The sequence below is a fragment of the Manacus vitellinus genome, unplaced genomic scaffold (assembly GCF_001715985.3).
Source record: "Manacus vitellinus isolate BGI_N305 unplaced genomic scaffold, ASM171598v3 scaffold_8_pilon, whole genome shotgun sequence".
In the NCBI taxonomy this organism is placed as follows: Eukaryota; Metazoa; Chordata; class Aves; order Passeriformes; family Pipridae; genus Manacus; species Manacus vitellinus.
The window spans coordinates 18,736,557-18,752,315 of record NW_021940864.1 but is presented as its reverse complement, the minus strand read 5'-3'; the positions used below and the strand labels follow the sequence as shown (position 1 = coordinate 18,752,315).

Sequence of the window (15,759 nt, the reverse complement as noted above, 5' to 3'; positions counted from 1 at the left end):
GCAGGGTGGGTTTTCCTGACTGATACCCTCTTTTGCAGGATTCCCCAGCAGATTCGCATCTCGGGCAGCCTGGTGGCCATTGGGCTGGTGTTTTTAGTCACAGCAATCATGGTGAAGGTCCCCATGGACCCTCTTCCCTTCTTTGTCTTTACCATGATCTGCATCGTCTTCATCAACTGTGAGTGGAGCAGGGGGGAAGGAAGGGGGCACAGCCCCATGGCTAGGGTTGATCCCTCTGGGAGGAAAGCATGAACCTCAGTGTGGGAGAGCCAAGGAGAAGGGGGGCTTGCCTTGCCTCACGGGGCAGGGGCCTTGGCTCCCCACAGAGATGTGGTCCATCCTTGCCATTGGTTTCTCATTTCTGCTTATCGTTTCCCTTCACAGCCTTTGGCGCTATTCTCCAGGGCAGCCTCTTTGGACTGGCAGGGCTCCTGCCTGCCAGCTACACAGCCCCCATCATGAGTGGGCAGGGCTTGGCGGGCACCTTTGCTGCTTTGGCGATGATCTTCAGTATTGCCAGTGAGTAATCCCTGCCCTGCAGGTGACAGGGCCTTCCCAGAGGACTGCTGTCACAGGATTTGCTGAGGTCATGCTGCAGGATTTCGTGGGAGATGACAGCAGGGCCTTGCTCCTCTCAGCCCTCATCATCTTTTTCCTTTTTTTCTCATCCCTCTCTTCCCGTGCCTTCAGTTGGTGCCCAGCAACCCGAGAGCTTCATCGGTTACTTCACCACGGCCTGTGTGGCGATCGTGCTGGCAATCTTCTCCTACGTCATTCTGCCTCGCATGGTGAGACTGTTGTCCTGGTGGGGAAGGATGTGGGGACATGGGACCTTTGCACATCCCAGCACAAGAACTGTGGCCCGCTAGTACCCCACCCGTGGCTCCTACCAGCCTCTACCTCCTGTAGAGGCTGGCAGCCCCTGGCAGCCTTGTTTCCGCATGCATGAATGAGTCCTCCATGCTGTCTCTCTCCAGGATTTCTTCCGATACTACTCCATGAAGGACAAGACAGAGTACCGTGTGTACAATGCAGAGCTGGAGACCAAGAGAGACCTGATTAAGAAAGGTGAGGGGCTGAGAGGAGGAAGAGAAAGGAAAAAGAGGAAGAGCTGAAAGAAAGAATGAGACAGAAGGACTGAATTAGATCTCAGTCTGCTAAGCGCTATTTGTGTCTCTCCCTGCAGATGAGAATGGGATGGAGCAGAATAACTCAAAGGTCATCCCTATCCACAACCCTGATGAGAAGCCCTCTGTCATTGCTATTTTTAAGAAGGTCTGTGTGTTGCCAGCAAGCCTTGCCCTGCCCTTCTTTTCAGAATGGGCAAAGGTGTAGGAGAGCATGGGGATAGGAGACCAGCCCAGCACTGGTCCCTTGCCCTGTGTTTGGTACCAGCATCTTTCTTTTATCTGCCCAGCTCTGGGTCATGGCTCTGTCTGTCTGCTTCGTCTTCACTGTCACCATCGGCATCTTTCCTGCCATCACAGCTAAGGTGTCCACTGTCCTCGGAAAGGGAAACACATGGGGTAAGTGTGCCAGGGATGGGGTGAGATAGGAGAAAGCTGGAAACAAGCTAAATGGGAGAAAAGAAAGTGGGGCTTGAAGTAGCAGGTATGTGTGGTGGGGTGACCCTGGCTGGATGCCAGGTGCCCACCGAAGCCACTCCAACACTCCCCTTCACAGCTGGACAGGTAGAGAAAATATGACGAAAGGCTCCTGTGTCAAGATAAGGACAGTGAGAGATCACTCACCGATTACTGTCACAGGAAAAACAGATTCACCTTGGGGAAAATTAATTTAATTTATTACCAATCAAATCAGAGCGGGATAATGAAAAATAAAACCTAAATCTTAAAATGCCTTCTACCCATCCCTCCCTTCTTCCCAGGCTTAACTATATGCACAATTTCTTTGCTTTTTGCCCCTACAACAGTGCAGGGAAACAGGGAATGAGGATTGTGGTCAGTTCACCACACATTTTCTCTGCTGCTGCTTCCTACTCAGGGGAAGGACACCTCCCACTCTTTCCCTGCTCCACTGTGGGGACCCTCCCATGGGAGACAGTCCTTCATGAACTCCAATGTGAGTCTTTCCCATGGGCCACAGTTCTTCATGAACTGTTCCAGCTTGAGTCCTTTCCATGGGGTGCAGTCCTTCAGGAACAGACCGCTCCAGTGTGGGTCCCCTGTAGGGCCACAAGTCCTGCCAGCAAATCTGCTTCAGCATGGGGTCTTCCACAGGCTGTAGGTGGATATCTGCTCCACTATGGACCTCCATGGACTGCAGGGGGACAGCCTGCCTCACCGTGGTCTTCACCAAGGGCTGCATGGAAGTTTCTGCTCTGATGTCTGGCTTCTCCCCCTCCTTTTCCACAGGCCCTGGTGTCTGCAGAGCTGTTTTGCTCACATATTCTCACTTCTCTCTCAAGCTGCAATTGCACATGTTGAGGTTTTTTTCCCCTTCTTAAGTATGTTACCCCACAGGCACTACCACTGTTACTGATGGGCTTGGCCTTGGCCAGCAGTGGATCCATTTTGGAGCCAGCTGGCATTGGCTCTGTGAGACATGGGGGAAGTTTCTGGCAGCTTCTCACAGAAGTTGCCCTTGTAGCTCCACTGCTACCAAAACCTTGCCACACAAACCCAATACAGTATGCCTGAAGGGAAGAGGAAACCACTGTGCATGATGGTTTGGGTGCAGACACCAGGCTAGCTGCGAGACGATTGCAGACTTTAGTGGGAAACTGGGAGAACCTAGACCTGAAAGACAGTCTCTGTGCAATTGGCATGCGGGGCTGGGGCATGCTGGACTCATTACTGCCCTTCTCCCCTTTCTGCAGGTCTCTACTTCATTCCTGTCTCCTGCTTCCTTCTCTTTAATGTCTTTGACTGGACGGGACGGAGTCTCACTGCCCTCTTCACGTGGGTAAGTGTGGGGCAGGGAGCAAATGCCCAGGCAGTCTTCATCCCCAAGTCCCTCAGCCAGGGCCCTCACTGGGGCTGCCACCTGTGCCTTGGAGCAGGAAGGAGGTGCAGAGCTGACTCCCGCCTTAAGTCCTAAGCAGAGATTTATGGGTCAGAGCTGACAACCACAGTGTTGTTCTGTCCTCCCACCTCTCTTTCAGCATGGCTTGGATGAAGCTGCCTTCTCTATTTCAGCCTCTTTGTAAACAAACCTTCACTCCAGCTATGCAAACAGCGAGACAGGACGGCGACGGGGAAGAGGGTGAAAGACAGGGCAGCCCAAAATAAAACCTCTGGCCTCAGCATAGGACACAGCTGCTTCAAAGACCCTTGTCCTCGGAGCAGGGCAGAGCCATGCCATATGGGTCACAGGGCTGTCCCCTGCCACATCCCCTTGCTTTCATCTCCCCAGGCTGGGTGAGGAAGGGGGCTGTCCTGTCTGGGTCTTTTCCTGCCCCTTCACCCACTCTCCAAGCACCGTTTCCCCCGTATTGTTCAGGCTGTTTGTTTAGAGAAGGTCTTCAGGACCATGTGCCATAGGGTCTGCCCAGGCCTGACTTCCCTGCAGCCTGGAGCTGCTTCTCCCCTGGCCATCACTGCTGGCTGCCCTTGGCCTTGGCCATGAGCCGCCTTGCCTGGTGTCCAGGCCGCAGTCTCTGTGGTGGGATGATCCAGCAGGAGATGTTTCCAAAACAAGTGTGTGGAAAGTCTGACTGCATGTGGTTCGGGCCTCATTTCCCTGGTTGGGGCCCCGCTCGCTCCTTTTCTCCTCCTCAAACAGGAGAGGCAGCTGTTGTCACCATTTTGCCCCATAGGCATGGCAGCTGGCCTAACCTCAGCTTCCTCCTGTGCTCATGAAGTGTCCTGTGGCCACGCCAGCCCAGCAGCTTCCAAAGCAGCTGGAGGGTCTCTCCTGACCTCAGACCAGTGAGCCCTGCGACCAGTGAGCCTGTCTCGTGCCAGGAGCTGCCTTGGTCCCAGCTGCAGGGACAACACAGCGGGATGGTGTCTCCTTATTTGTCCCAGTCTCAGTTGTCCAGGAACTCTGGTAGGATCCAAGGAGACTAACTTGGTCCATGAGTTTCCCACCACAGTCCAAAACAGCCCCAGCATAATCCCTTTCCCAGATTGCTGGATCTTGCCCCGCTTGGCTGGGGGATGGCGTAGGAGGCTGAAGAGCTGGTTAAAGCCCAGTTTGCAGGCACTAAGGTGCCAGAAGGGACTTACCTCAGCCAGCCTTGTCTTGCACGGTGGTTCACTGCATGAGCGTGCACAAGGCTCTCCTGCCTGTGTGCCCATTGCCAGCAAGGGCTTAGCAGTCACCCACAGACCCAGCTCAGTATTTTAGCCCTAGTGCTGCTGCTCTCCAAGTTGTCTGGGACAGGGCTTTCAGACCAGGCAGGACCTCCTTACCGCAGCAGGTGGTGATGCTCAGACTTCTTGTAGCAGAGAAAGTCTCTCAGCAACTTTTCCATCTCAGTGGCTCCTTTGCAGCCCTGGCACAGTAGGGACAGCCTCTGTATAGCTCCTGCCGGCATGCCATGGTATGGGGAATGCCCACTCCTCAGCTACCTGTGTTTTTCTCCCAGCCCGGGAAGGACAGCTGCCTCCTGCCAGCGATGGTGGTCCTCCGTGTCATCTTTGTCCCTCTTTTCATGCTGTGCAACGTGCAACCCCGTTACTACCTGCCTGTGGTGTTCTCTCATGACGCCTGGTACATCATCTTCATGATCTTCTTCTCCATCTCCAATGGCTACCTGGCCAGCCTCTGCATGTGCTTCGGGCCCAAGTGAGTAGGCGCTGGGGATGAGGGAAGGGTTGGTTACACCCCCAGATGACAGTCCAGCATGACTCCTGGAGTCTAGCTCTGCCCAGCTCTGGCATCTGGAGAAGGGGCCACATGCACAGAAGGGAATTGGCACTACCCCCAGTGTCCCATCTCCCAGGCTTGTGCCTCTGTATTCTAGGGATGAGGAAGCTATTTGGGCTCTCCGTTTTCCCCACTTGCCATGCAGGGGAAGGGACTGGATGCAGCAGGGATCTGGAGGGGAGCAAAGTGTGGCACAGCACCCACAGCAGGGTGAGCAGCCTTGCCCAGCACAGGTGGCATGAGGAGCCCAGCTGGGGCTCAGCCAGGCAGGATGCAGTGCACAGTGGCAGGAGTTGGAGAGGTTATCCCTGGTGCTGGGAGCTTCAGGGTTGCCTGCCTGATGCACTTTTTCTGTATGAGTCTGCAGTGTAGAGACAGACTCTTGGAGCCAAGGTGGATTTGCTTTTGGTGTTCCTCTACTGCAGAGGAGCCTCCCATCTCCACTGAACAGCAGGGCATGGGGCACGCATCCTGAGGATGGATCTGACACCTGTTTCTCCCCTAGGAAAGTGCTTGTGCACGAAGCAGAGACAGCTGGAGCTGTCATGGCCTTTTTCCTGTCGCTGGGCTTGGCCCTAGGAGCCGCAGTCTCCTTTCTGTTTCGAATTCTCATCTAGCAGAGGCACACAGAGGGTGCAGGGACACCAAGAGATGGCTCCGCATCCTCCTCCGAGGCCCTGGACACCTCAGCACTGTGGGAAAATAACACCTCATGCCTGTCCCTGCCAAATCACACTGCCACAGCAGACGTTACACCAGGGATGGTTCCACTCCTGCAGGGTTGGCCTGGCTCCTGCCACGCTCGGCTGTGTGACGCCTTCAGGCCTACGTGCCTTCTCCTTCCCCATGCTGTGTGTGTCGTAAGACCCCCAGGATCTCACAGAGGTCCAGCTGCCTCCCACACTGCATAACTTCCCCAGCTCAAGGCCAGAAGCCATTTTCAGCCTCTTCCTGTCTGACAGAATGGAAGGCTGGTATCCAGTGTTATTCCTTCTCTTGCCCCTGTCCCCAGTGCAGCTAGAGACTTGCTCTCCTCTCTTCCAGGGGGCCTGCAAATATCCCACACCCCTTCTCCTGCTGGTAAGACTTGCGAATAGGGAGGAGACCCCCAGCCAGCCTCACTACCCCTGCTCTCTGCTAGACGCACATCCCTCTGTGAAGTGGTATCCCAGGGGCATAGACATCTGTGTCCTGCCCACATAAAGACCCAATACTGTGGCCAGGCTGAGGGAGGAGGAGGTCTCCACACCCCACCTTCTCCCACTCTCCTTGCCTCTATTCCCTTTTGTGGTTTGTTTGGGGTTTTTTTGTGATTCTGCCATTGTTTTTCAGCCTCCTGGTTGTATGACAGGAGGTCCCACTGTGGGCTGCAAGAAGAGGCAGCAATTCCCTTCCCACCAAGGCTGCAGGGGGGGGGCCTCACCTCTCCCTTGGCTTTCCTGTCCCTTGTCTGTGTAAATGTGTCTGTACAGTTGCCGTTTTCTATAAAAAGACCAAAACGCTCCTTTGGGGGTGTGTGTGTGTCTCCATTGCCACAGGGGAGACGGGCTGTGGAGGTGCAAGGGCTGAACGGAGCAGGCACCAGCATTTCCTGGGCATCCTAGGGTGCTGTGTAGCCAGAATCAGATGTGGAAGTGTTGTGTGCATCCCTTGCACAGTCAGGACCAGCTGCAAGGACACAGACAGTGTGGAGGATCATTGAACCATGGAATCATAGAACAGTTTGGGTTGGAAGGGACCTTAAAAAGAGCATGAAGTTCCAACCCCCTGCCTTGGGCAGGGACACCTTTCACAAGGCCAGGTTGCTCAGAGCTCCATCCAGCCTGGCCTTCAACACCTCAAGGAATGAGGCATGCACAGCTTCCCTGAGCAACCTGTTCCAGCGCCTCGCCACACTCAGTAAAGAATTTTTTTCTCAATATTTAATATAAACCTACTCTCTTTTAGTTTTAATCCATTCCCCCTTGTCCTGTCACTTCATGTCCTTATAAAAAGTCCTTCTCCATCTTTCTTGTAGGTTTCCTTCAACTATTGGAATGCCACAATTAGGTCACCCTGAAGCCACCTCTTCTCCAGGCTGAACAATTCCAGTTCTCTCAGCCTTTCCTTGTAGGAGAGGTGCTCCATCCCTCTAATCATATTGGTGGCCCTCCTCTGGACTCACTCCAACAGGTCCATGTCCTTACTGTGCAGGGACCCCAGAGATGAATGCAGCACTCCAGGTAGGGTCTCATGAGAGAGTAGAGGGGCAGCATCACCTTCCTCAACCTGCTGGCCACACTGCTTTTGATGCAGCCCAGGACACAATTGGGTTTCTGGGCTGCAAGTGCGCATTGCTAGCTTATGTCCAGCCTCTTATCCCCAGGGATGCTGCCCTCAGGGTACACCGAGGGACCACCAGCACCTCTGATATGGAGGAGATTCACCTGCACATTTTGGGGTGCTATGACCTGCAGCACACCCACCTGGGAGCTTTCCTTGTGCCTGGGAACAGCCAGAGTGCCACCTCCTGATCCTGGTGGGGAACTACAAGAGCCTGCCAGCGGGACTCCCCCGTCCCTCTGGCCCACATCATTCACAGCCATCACCTCCTCAGCATCCCCAGGCATCAGAAACTGGGGCTTGGGCACCCTGATCCCACTTCCAGCTTCCTTTGCTAATCAGGCCTGTGTGCCCATAGCCTCAACATAGAATCACAGGACTGGAAGGTAACAGGTTGGGTCAGGTTGGAAGGGAACACAGTGGGTCACCTGGTCCAACCTCCCTGCTCAAGCAGGGTCATCCTAGAGCACATGGCACAGGATTGCGCCGAGATGGTTCTTGAATATTTCCAGTGAGGGAGACCCCACAACCCTCTGGGTAATCTGTGCCCTTGCTCAGTCACCTGCACAGTAAAGAAGTTCCTCCTCATGTTCGGTGCAACTTTCTGTGCATCAGTTTCTGCCCATTGCCCCTTGTCCTATTGCTCTGTACCACCGAGCAGAGCCTGGATCCCTCCTCTTGGCACCCTCCTTTCAGATATTTATACACACATTGATGAGGTCCCCTGTCACTCATTTCTTCTCGAACTGAGCAGGCCCATCTCACTCGGCCTTTCCTCACAAGAGATGTTCCAGTCCCCTCATCATCTTTGTTGCCCTCCACTGGGCCTGCTCCAGCAACTCCATGTCTCTCTTTTACCAAGAAGCCCAGAACTGAATACAGCACTCCAGATACAGGGATGATAAGACTTATCTTACTGCTTCCCTTAGACCCTGGAAATACAGCCTATCCAAACTGGTTTGCAATGGGAACACGGACCTGCCAGGCGCTCCATCCCCGTCCCGTCCCTCTTGTCCCCTCCCTTCTCATCCTCTGGGCTCCAGTGCATCCCGCTTTAGGACAGCTGAGCTACACGGCCCGCGGCCTCACGGGGGGCTGCAGGAAGCAGCTGGGGCGCTGCAGCCCCCCGGTTCCCTGCCCCAGGCCCGGATCCGGGAAGGCGCCGCCGCCAACACCTCCGTGACCTCTGCGGAACGCTCTGGAACCGCCTCGCACCACTTAGCACCGAACACTGCGTTCCTCCGCGGCGGGGCGCGGAAAATAGTCCCTCGCCGGGGCGCTCGGAGGGCCGAGGACCGCGGCACCGGGACCCTCCGAGCGCCGCGGAGAGAGACAGCGGGGTGCTGCGGACAGGAGGCAGCATGGCGGCAGTATGAAGCTGAGCACTGCGTGCCCGCCCCCACCATGGCCGCCGCTAAACGGCAACGCCAATGCCTCCGATACACCATTTATCTGCGGCGCGCTGACCAAGGCCCCTTTAAGGCGGAAAGATATGGCGTGCGGTGAGGCATTCCTCTCCGTGGCTATAAAAGACGGCCGGTGGAGGGGCAGGTCTTTCACCCGTCCCTCAGACCTCAGACGGTAAGGGCAGAGCGGCGGGCGGGGTGGGCCCGGGGCCCCCGCCGCCCTACCCCCAGTGCTGATGGCCTGAACACGGGCTGTGTTTGCCTTGTAGATGCCCGAAAAAGTGCAGCACGATGAGGAGGATGCGGAGACCTTCGCCTTCCAGGCGGAGATCGCCCAGCTCATGTCGCTTATCATCAACACCTTCTATTCCAACAAGGAGATCTTCCTGCGGGAACTCATCTCTAACGCCTCTGACGTGAGCCCAGGCGAGGGGTGGGCTCCTTCCTCTGCGGGGAGGCCCGGGTTGCGGACTGGTGTCCTGCTGGGGGCGCCCAGAGAGAGGCCTTGGCCTGGGTGTCCTGGGGGGCCGTGGTGATGATCTCCCTCTCCCCTAGGCCCTGGATAAGATTCGCTATGAGAGCCTGACCGACCCCTCAAAGCTGGACAGCGGGAAGGATCTTAAGATTGACATCATCCCCAGTCCCCGGGACCGAACGCTCACCCTGGTGGACACTGGCATTGGGATGACAAAAGCGGATCTGATCAACAACTTGGGCACTATTGCCAAATCCGGGACCAAAGCCTTCATGGAAGCCCTGCAGGTGGGTTGCGTTTGACTGCATGGGTTTCCTGGGGCCTGGGACACAGGCTTGCACTGGTGTACAAATACTAATTAATAAATAAATAATAAAAAGTCTTTGCTGCCTTGTTTGCTGTGGGAGCTGTTTGCCTGCCCCAGTATGCTTCCCCACCTTTCCAGCAGCAGGGAGGAGCTAAGGGTAGGGCTGGCTACCTGTTGGCGCTTGCCTGTTTTTCTCTGTGTGCTGACCCAGTTCTTTGCTGCTGTGAATCAGTTGTGGACATTTTCCATCTCTTCGCTGGTCTTATCAATTGCTCTACTTTCACAGGCTGGTGCAGACATCTCCATGATTGGGCAGTTCGGTGTGGGCTTCTATTCTGCCTATCTGGTGGCAGAGAAGGTGGTAGTCATTACCAAGCACAATGATGATGAGCAGTATGCTTGGGAGTCATCAGCTGGGGGCTCCTTCACTGTCCGAACTGACCACGGTACGTATTGTACAAAAAAACAAATACATTTTTCTGCTAGAAGCGCCCCTTTTCCCGGTGCTCCATAGAGTTGTGCTCCATTGTCAGTCACACTAGTTAATCCTGGGTATCCTGTAGTGTTTAGGCCTGAGGAGCTGGTCGCAGTTGCTCTCTGCCCTTTAATGCTATGCCCTGAAATCCTGATGTTTCTCTCTTCTCCCTTCAGGTGAACCCATTGGACGTGGCACCAAAGTGATCCTGTACTTGAAGGAGGACCAGACCGAGTACTTGGAGGAGCGTCGTGTCAAAGAAGTGGTGAAGAAGCACTCCCAGTTCATTGGCTACCCCATCACGCTCTATGTACGTAAGGAAAGGACAGTGGGGACCCACTGGAAAGCTGGAGGCGGGGGTGGGTGATGTTAAGAGCAGGAACACAGAGAAGGCCCAGAGCATGATCTCTTCCATTCCTTTCCATAGTTCTTGGCTGCTGGGTACTGAGCAGTGGTGCTCCCAGTTTCTTTTGAGGCTGGGGGTTATTGGACATGAAGGGTATCCAGCTACGATTTTGGCCTTTGAGCTGTACAGCTGGAGGTCATCTAAACCAGCCACAGAGGAAGGAGGGTTTCCTGCTGCTTGTCTCATTCTCTCAGGCACAGCTTTTGGTTGTATGAGGAGGGATTCTGAGGGCTGGTTCCAATAGAAGCTTTGGCTACATGTTGCCGTTGTTAAGCTTTGGAGGACACCCATTTTTCTCATCTGGAGAAAAATGAATTCTGGTAAGAGTTGCTTGGGCCTAACCTATTTCTTGTACCTTTCTCCACAGCTGGAGAAGGAGCGCGAGAAAGAGATCAGTGATGATGAGGCAGAGGAGGAGAAAGACAAGAAGGAAGAGGAGGAGTCAGTGTCCAAAGATGAGGAGAAACCCAAAATTGAGGATGTGGGCTCTGATGATGATGAGGGAGACAAAGGCAAGAAGAAGAAGACCAAGAAAATCAAGGAGAAGTATATTGACCAGGAGGAGCTGAACAAGACCAAACCAATTTGGACCCGCAACCCTGATGACATCACCCAGGAGGAGTATGGCGAGTTCTACAAAAGCCTCACCAATGACTGGGAGGACCACTTGGCTGTCAAGGTGGGGGCTTGACTACCCTGCCTTCTGGGGAAAGACAGAGAGTCCCTTTCTAGCCCATATCGAGAGCCTCATGTGCCGCATGTCGTTGTGCCTCATTGGGACTGAGGGATCCCAGGCCACTTGGTGGTGTGGCAGCCTGCACTGTGACTCCCATGCAGGTGGAGGGGTTGGCAGTGCCCATTTGTAAGCAGGACAGGAGGGTGTTGGGCCTCAGAAGCATGACTCCTCTGTCCAAGCCTGCTGGATGCCAGAGAATCTTGGCACCTAGGGGACAGTGAGGCTGAGGAGGGGGAAATCCAGGTTGCTTGGATGCTGGAGACCCTGCTGTGCACCTGTGCCAGCCCCAGTGCTGAGGAGCCTCCCTACAGTGGGTATTGGGGAAAGGGATAGAAGTGAAGCACCCCAGCAACTATTTCTTTCCTGGTTCCACAGCACTTCTCCGTGGAAGGGCAGCTGGAGTTCAGGGCCCTGCTTTTCATCCCGCGCCGTGCCCCTTTTGACCTCTTCGAGAACAAGAAGAAAAAGAATAATATTAAGCTGTATGTGAGACGTGTCTTCATCATGGACAGCTGTGACGACCTCATCCCTGAGTACCTGAGTAAGAGCCCCCTGCCTCAGCCTCCTGGTGTGGAGCTGGGACCCCCACAGCCTGTGATACTGCTCCCAGTACAAAGGGGGCTGGATGAGGTGTGGGTGCACAGCAGTCGGTGTTTTAGCACTCTTCCTCCTGTGTTGAAGCTCAGAATCCTTAATTTGATGCACGTTTTAATTTCCCTTACTCAGACTTCATCCGGGGTGTTGTGGACTCGGAGGACCTGCCTCTGAACATCTCCCGTGAGATGCTCCAACAGAGCAAAATCCTCAAGGTGATCCGCAAAAACATTGTGAAGAAATGCTTGGAGCTCTTCTCCGAGCTGGCAGAGGACAAAGAGAACTACAAGAAGTTTTATGAGGCCTTTTCCAAGAATCTGAAGGTGAGCTGGACACACTGCACCTGGAGGAGGGAGGGGCCCATGACCCATCTGGCTGAGAAGCAGTCTTGTCCCTGTACCCTGTCTCCTCTGCATGGATGTTAGGATGAAGGGAAAGGGGGTCTTATGAGTGCTCCAGAGAGCCTTTGTGGGCAGCCATCCCTTCTGGCTGCCCCAAACACTCAAATGATCAAGAGGTGGGCAGAGATGGCTATGCCTCGGGGGTGGTGCCAACTGCATCCAAGTCTCATTCTGGAGGCTTCATGCATCTTTTCTGCCACCAGCTGGGCATCCATGAGGACTCAACGAACCGAAAGCGCCTTTCGGAGCTGCTGCGTTACCACACGTCCCAGTCAGGTGATGAGGTGACTTCGCTTTCAGAGTACGTGTCCCGTATGAAGGAAAACCAGAAGAGTATCTACTACATCACAGGTGAGCCAGAGCTCCTCTGAGCCCTACTGAGGTGAAGGCAGGTTACCTGCCTACTAGCCTAACTTCAAACTTTTCCTGCTGCCTTCAGCAGCCTATCCCTAAGAGCTGGGGAAAGGCCAACAGGCCTAGAGCCCTGGATGCTGCCCGTTTTACGTCAGGGGTTCCAAGTGACTGGTGCTCTTTGTTCTGCTGTAACCAACTCTTATGTCTTGGTGATGTTTCATTTCTACCCTCCACAAACACAGGGGAGAGTAAGGAGCAGGTTGCCAACTCAGCCTTTGTGGAGCGTGTGCGGAAGCGTGGCTTTGAGGTGGTGTACATGACAGAACCCATTGACGAGTACTGTGTGCAGCAGCTCAAGGAGTTTGATGGCAAAACCCTGGTATCAGTAACCAAAGAGGGGCTGGAGCTGCCTGAGGATGAGGAGGAGAAAAAGAAGATGGAGGAGAGCAAGGCCAAGTTCGAGAACCTCTGCAAACTGATGAAGGAGATCCTGGACAAGAAGGTGGAGAAGGTGAGATGGGCAGGGAGCTCAGCCCTGGGCTGGAGGGAGGGGGTCCTCTGTGCTGCAGGCAAGGGCCCCAGCTCAATGCATGCCTCTCATCTCCTGCAGAGGAGCCGCTAAAGGAGTCTGGAGGTCCCAGCATGCACCGTCTTGCTCTAAGCAACCAGGCTGCAGGTGAGGGGCACTGACCCAAATACGTGCATTGATAGGAGAGGGTAAGTGTGGGAAACATGCAGTGGGTGCTCAAAATCCTGGCCGAGCTGTCCAAACTAGTCTGTGCAGCAGTCCTGGAACTGCTTGGAAGATCTCTGCTTGCTTTGGGGTGTCCCCAGGTGAACTTGGGACAAGGACTTTAAGCTATCATGTGTGCCGTGGCTGGGCCTAGTCCAGGCCATACGGAGACCTTGCTTGGCTAACCCTCAACTATGTTGACAGGTCACGGTCTCAAACCGGTTGGTCTCCTCTCCCTGCTGCATCGTCACCAGCACCTACGGCTGGACAGCCAACATGGAGCGCATCATGAAGGCTCAGGCGCTGCGGGACAACTCTACTATGGGATATATGATGGCCAAGAAGCACCTGGAGATCAACCCTGACCATCCGATTGTGGAAACCCTCCGCCAGAAGGCTGATGCTGACAAGAACGACAAAGCTGTCAAAGATCTGGTGGTGCTACTCTTCGAGACTGCTCTGCTGTCCTCTGGTTTCTCCCTGGAAGATCCCCAGACCCACTCCAACCGCATCTACAGGATGATCAAACTGGGCCTTGGTAAATATCCATGCAGCTTCTCAGGTCTGGAGCAGGCCCTGAAGGCAGGCTAACTGATCGGGCTAGTTGTAACTGTCTTGGGGCCGGGGGAGGCCCATAAGTGAGCCATGCTGGTGTGATGTGCAGAACTGGCTGTGTACCTAAGGTGGCCAGGGGTAAGTGGAAGCATTAAACAAGGTAATTCAGGACAACTCAGGGCACTGAGTGGACTGTCCTGTCTTCCACAAGGCCAGGACCCACCACCAGGCTGTTCAGATCACAAGCTGAGCCTTTTTATTTCTTCAGAACGAATGTCAAAAGTCTGTCATGGATGATGTAACCCATCTGGTAAAACAGTTTGTGCTTGTACCCAGCCTTTTTCTCCAAGTTTGCTATTTAGCTAAAAATGTAAATCAGAAGTGCTGTGCCTTGGCACAGCTAAGGTGTTAACTCTTTGCTGCCTGTTCTCAGCAGGAGTAGGGTCTTGTATTACTCAAACTGCAGCTAGGAAGTCTGTATGGTAGTACAACTTTCTGTTCAGAGTAAACTGAAATACCTGCAGTGTTGGAAACTAAGTAGCTTTAGAGTCTTGCAACTGCTTTACTTGTGACTACTGGATTTACTGTGTTTGTCTTGAGAGAAATGCTCATGTCTTAAACCACATTCACTTCAGGGTTTTGTGGCGCTGGGTGACAAGTCTTTTGTCGTTAACCTCTACTGGCTAAGGAGTACCCTCCAATGGCATATATATCCATATATTAGTGCAGATGTTACTGGGAACATGATATAGGATTAGTGCTGTAGTTGACAATAACTCCTAATAATACTGACTTGTGTTCTATTAGTTTTCAGTCTGGAGGAGACTGAGGTAAGATCTCATTGCAGGCTGCAGCTTCCTCACAAGGGGAAGAAGAGGGGCAGGCACTGATCTCTTCTCTGGTGACCCATGATAGGACCTGAGGGAGTGTCATGAAGCTGTGTCATAGCAGATTTAGGTTAGATGGGAGGAAAAGGTTTTTCACCCTGAGTATGGTTTGGCACTGGAACAGGTTCCCCAGGGAAGCGGACACAGCAGCAAGCCTGACAGAGTTCAGGAAGCATTTGGACAATACTCTTAGGCACATAGTGTGACTCCTGGAGATGGTCCTGTGCAGGGCCAGGATGATCCTTGTGGGTCCCTTCCAACTCAGGACATTCTGTGATTTCTGTGAACTACTGGATGGTAATAGCCCTGTTCTTCAGGCTGTGGGCAGGAGACAGGTTTGCTCTGGGAGAGGCTGTTCTTCTGGGATCAGGTAGCACTTGGAGGCCTCATCTCTTCCTTTCTTTCCGTTCTCCCAGGCATTGATGAAGATGAGGTGACTGTAGAGGAGCCCAGTGCAGCTGTCCCTGAGGAAATCCCCCCTCTGGAGGGAGATGAAGATGCATCCCGCATGGAAGAGGTAGACTAAAGAAGGAGAAAGGCTCTTCCCTCATCTGCCAGACCTCTGCCCTATATCATGTCTGCTTAGAAGGGGGTCTGCTCCCACCAGCTGCTACTGACTCCATGGTGGTGTCTGTTTTTTTGGCTATGTTTGGTTGGGGTTGTTTTTGGCAGGGTGCAGGAGGGTATGATTTCCTGTTTGTTTGTAGTGCGTGATTCAGGTAGCCCGAGCCTGTCCTCTGTCTTTCTGCTTGTGTAGGAACAGCTGCTGATGGGGAGTGGAGGTAAGGAAGCATCAGGCTTCCTTTTTTAGCCCCTCATGGGGTATCCCATGTTACCAGTAGGCATCAAACACTGCCCTTGTTCCATTGGGTTGGGAGAGCGTTTCCTCTGAGCTGCTGCCTCCCTGAACCCCTGGGGTAGAATATTGTACTTCGGTTGGTTTTTGTTTGATTATTTTTCTGTTATTTGTTCTACTGCAATTAAAGAACTGATGATTTACATGGTGGGGTCCTTTGTGTTTCATGCCTACTCTGTGGAGGAAAAGGTCTCAGCTTGTGCCTGAGGGTATCAGGCTGCTGGTCTCTCCTGTGCCCTGACTGCTTTTCAGAACCCTGCTTTAGGTGATTGCTACCCCTTCCATGCCCAGGGAAAATAAAGTGGGTGGGAGGAACACATGACCTGCTGTGCAGGTGGGATCATCTCCAATGGGCAGTAGTTCTCCGCCTAGAGTGCTGCATGTCCCCACAGCCTGGGAGCAAACCTTTCCAGTCTGCA

At 53.8% G+C, this 15,759-nt stretch overlaps 2 protein-coding genes across 13 annotated transcripts in view; both read left to right on the top strand.

The window, feature by feature from the left end:
* SLC29A1 (solute carrier family 29 member 1 (Augustine blood group)) overlaps positions 1 to 6,337 on the top strand; it is a 34,237-nt gene extending 27,900 nt beyond the window's left edge. For all 11 annotated transcript variants that reach the window (XM_018085279.1, XM_018085275.2, XM_018085274.2 and 8 more), the window contains 9 exons: positions 39 to 178; positions 385 to 519; positions 691 to 788; positions 978 to 1,068; positions 1,187 to 1,275; positions 1,418 to 1,526; positions 2,840 to 2,925; positions 4,553 to 4,752; positions 5,339 to 6,337. In XM_018085279.1, coding sequence (XP_017940768.1) covers positions 39 to 178; positions 385 to 519; positions 691 to 788; positions 978 to 1,068; positions 1,187 to 1,275; positions 1,418 to 1,526; positions 2,840 to 2,925; positions 4,553 to 4,752; positions 5,339 to 5,450 — 1,060 coding nt within the window. In that variant the 3' untranslated portion in view covers positions 5,451 to 6,337. The remainder of the gene's footprint in view (positions 1 to 38; positions 179 to 384; positions 520 to 690; positions 789 to 977; positions 1,069 to 1,186; positions 1,276 to 1,417; positions 1,527 to 2,839; positions 2,926 to 4,552; positions 4,753 to 5,338) is intronic.
* Positions 6,338 to 8,647: 2,310 nt separating this feature from the next.
* Positions 8,648 to 15,483, top strand: HSP90AB1 (heat shock protein 90 alpha family class B member 1). 2 transcript variants are annotated; one of them, XR_001922282.2, is made up of 12 exons: positions 8,648 to 8,736; positions 8,831 to 8,977; positions 9,117 to 9,323; positions 9,630 to 9,789; positions 9,995 to 10,128; positions 10,592 to 10,903; positions 11,336 to 11,501; positions 11,687 to 11,877; positions 12,159 to 12,306; positions 12,552 to 12,820; positions 12,920 to 12,985; positions 13,247 to 13,359. XR_001922282.2 is itself a non-coding variant. In XM_008932790.3 (12 exons), the coding sequence occupies exons 2-12, from the start codon at positions 8,831 to 8,833 to the stop codon at positions 15,008 to 15,010; spliced, it is 2,178 nt and encodes a 725-aa protein (XP_008931038.1). In that variant the 5' UTR covers positions 8,648 to 8,736; the 3' UTR covers positions 15,011 to 15,483. The 2 variants fall into 2 exon arrangements, 1 of the variants encoding a protein (XP_008931038.1); XM_008932790.3 differs by lacking the exon at positions 12,920 to 12,985 and adding an exon at positions 14,901 to 15,483 and having other exon boundaries at positions 13,247 to 13,580.
* The last annotated feature ends 276 nt before the right edge of the window (positions 15,484 to 15,759 follow it).

Excerpts from the sequence above, each read along its gene's own strand:
- HSP90AB1 (XM_008932790.3), top strand. The coding sequence starts at position 8,831 with ATGCCCGAAAAAGTGCAGCACGATGAGGAGGATGCGGAGACCTTCGCC. Across the intron at positions 8,978-9,116 it reads TCATCTCTAACGCCTCTGAC|GCCCTGGATAAGATTCGCTA; the intron begins GTGAGCCCAGGC and ends CCTCTCCCCTAG. Across the intron at positions 12,821-13,246 it reads TGGACAAGAAGGTGGAGAAG|GTCACGGTCTCAAACCGGTT; the intron begins GTGAGATGGGCA and ends CTATGTTGACAG.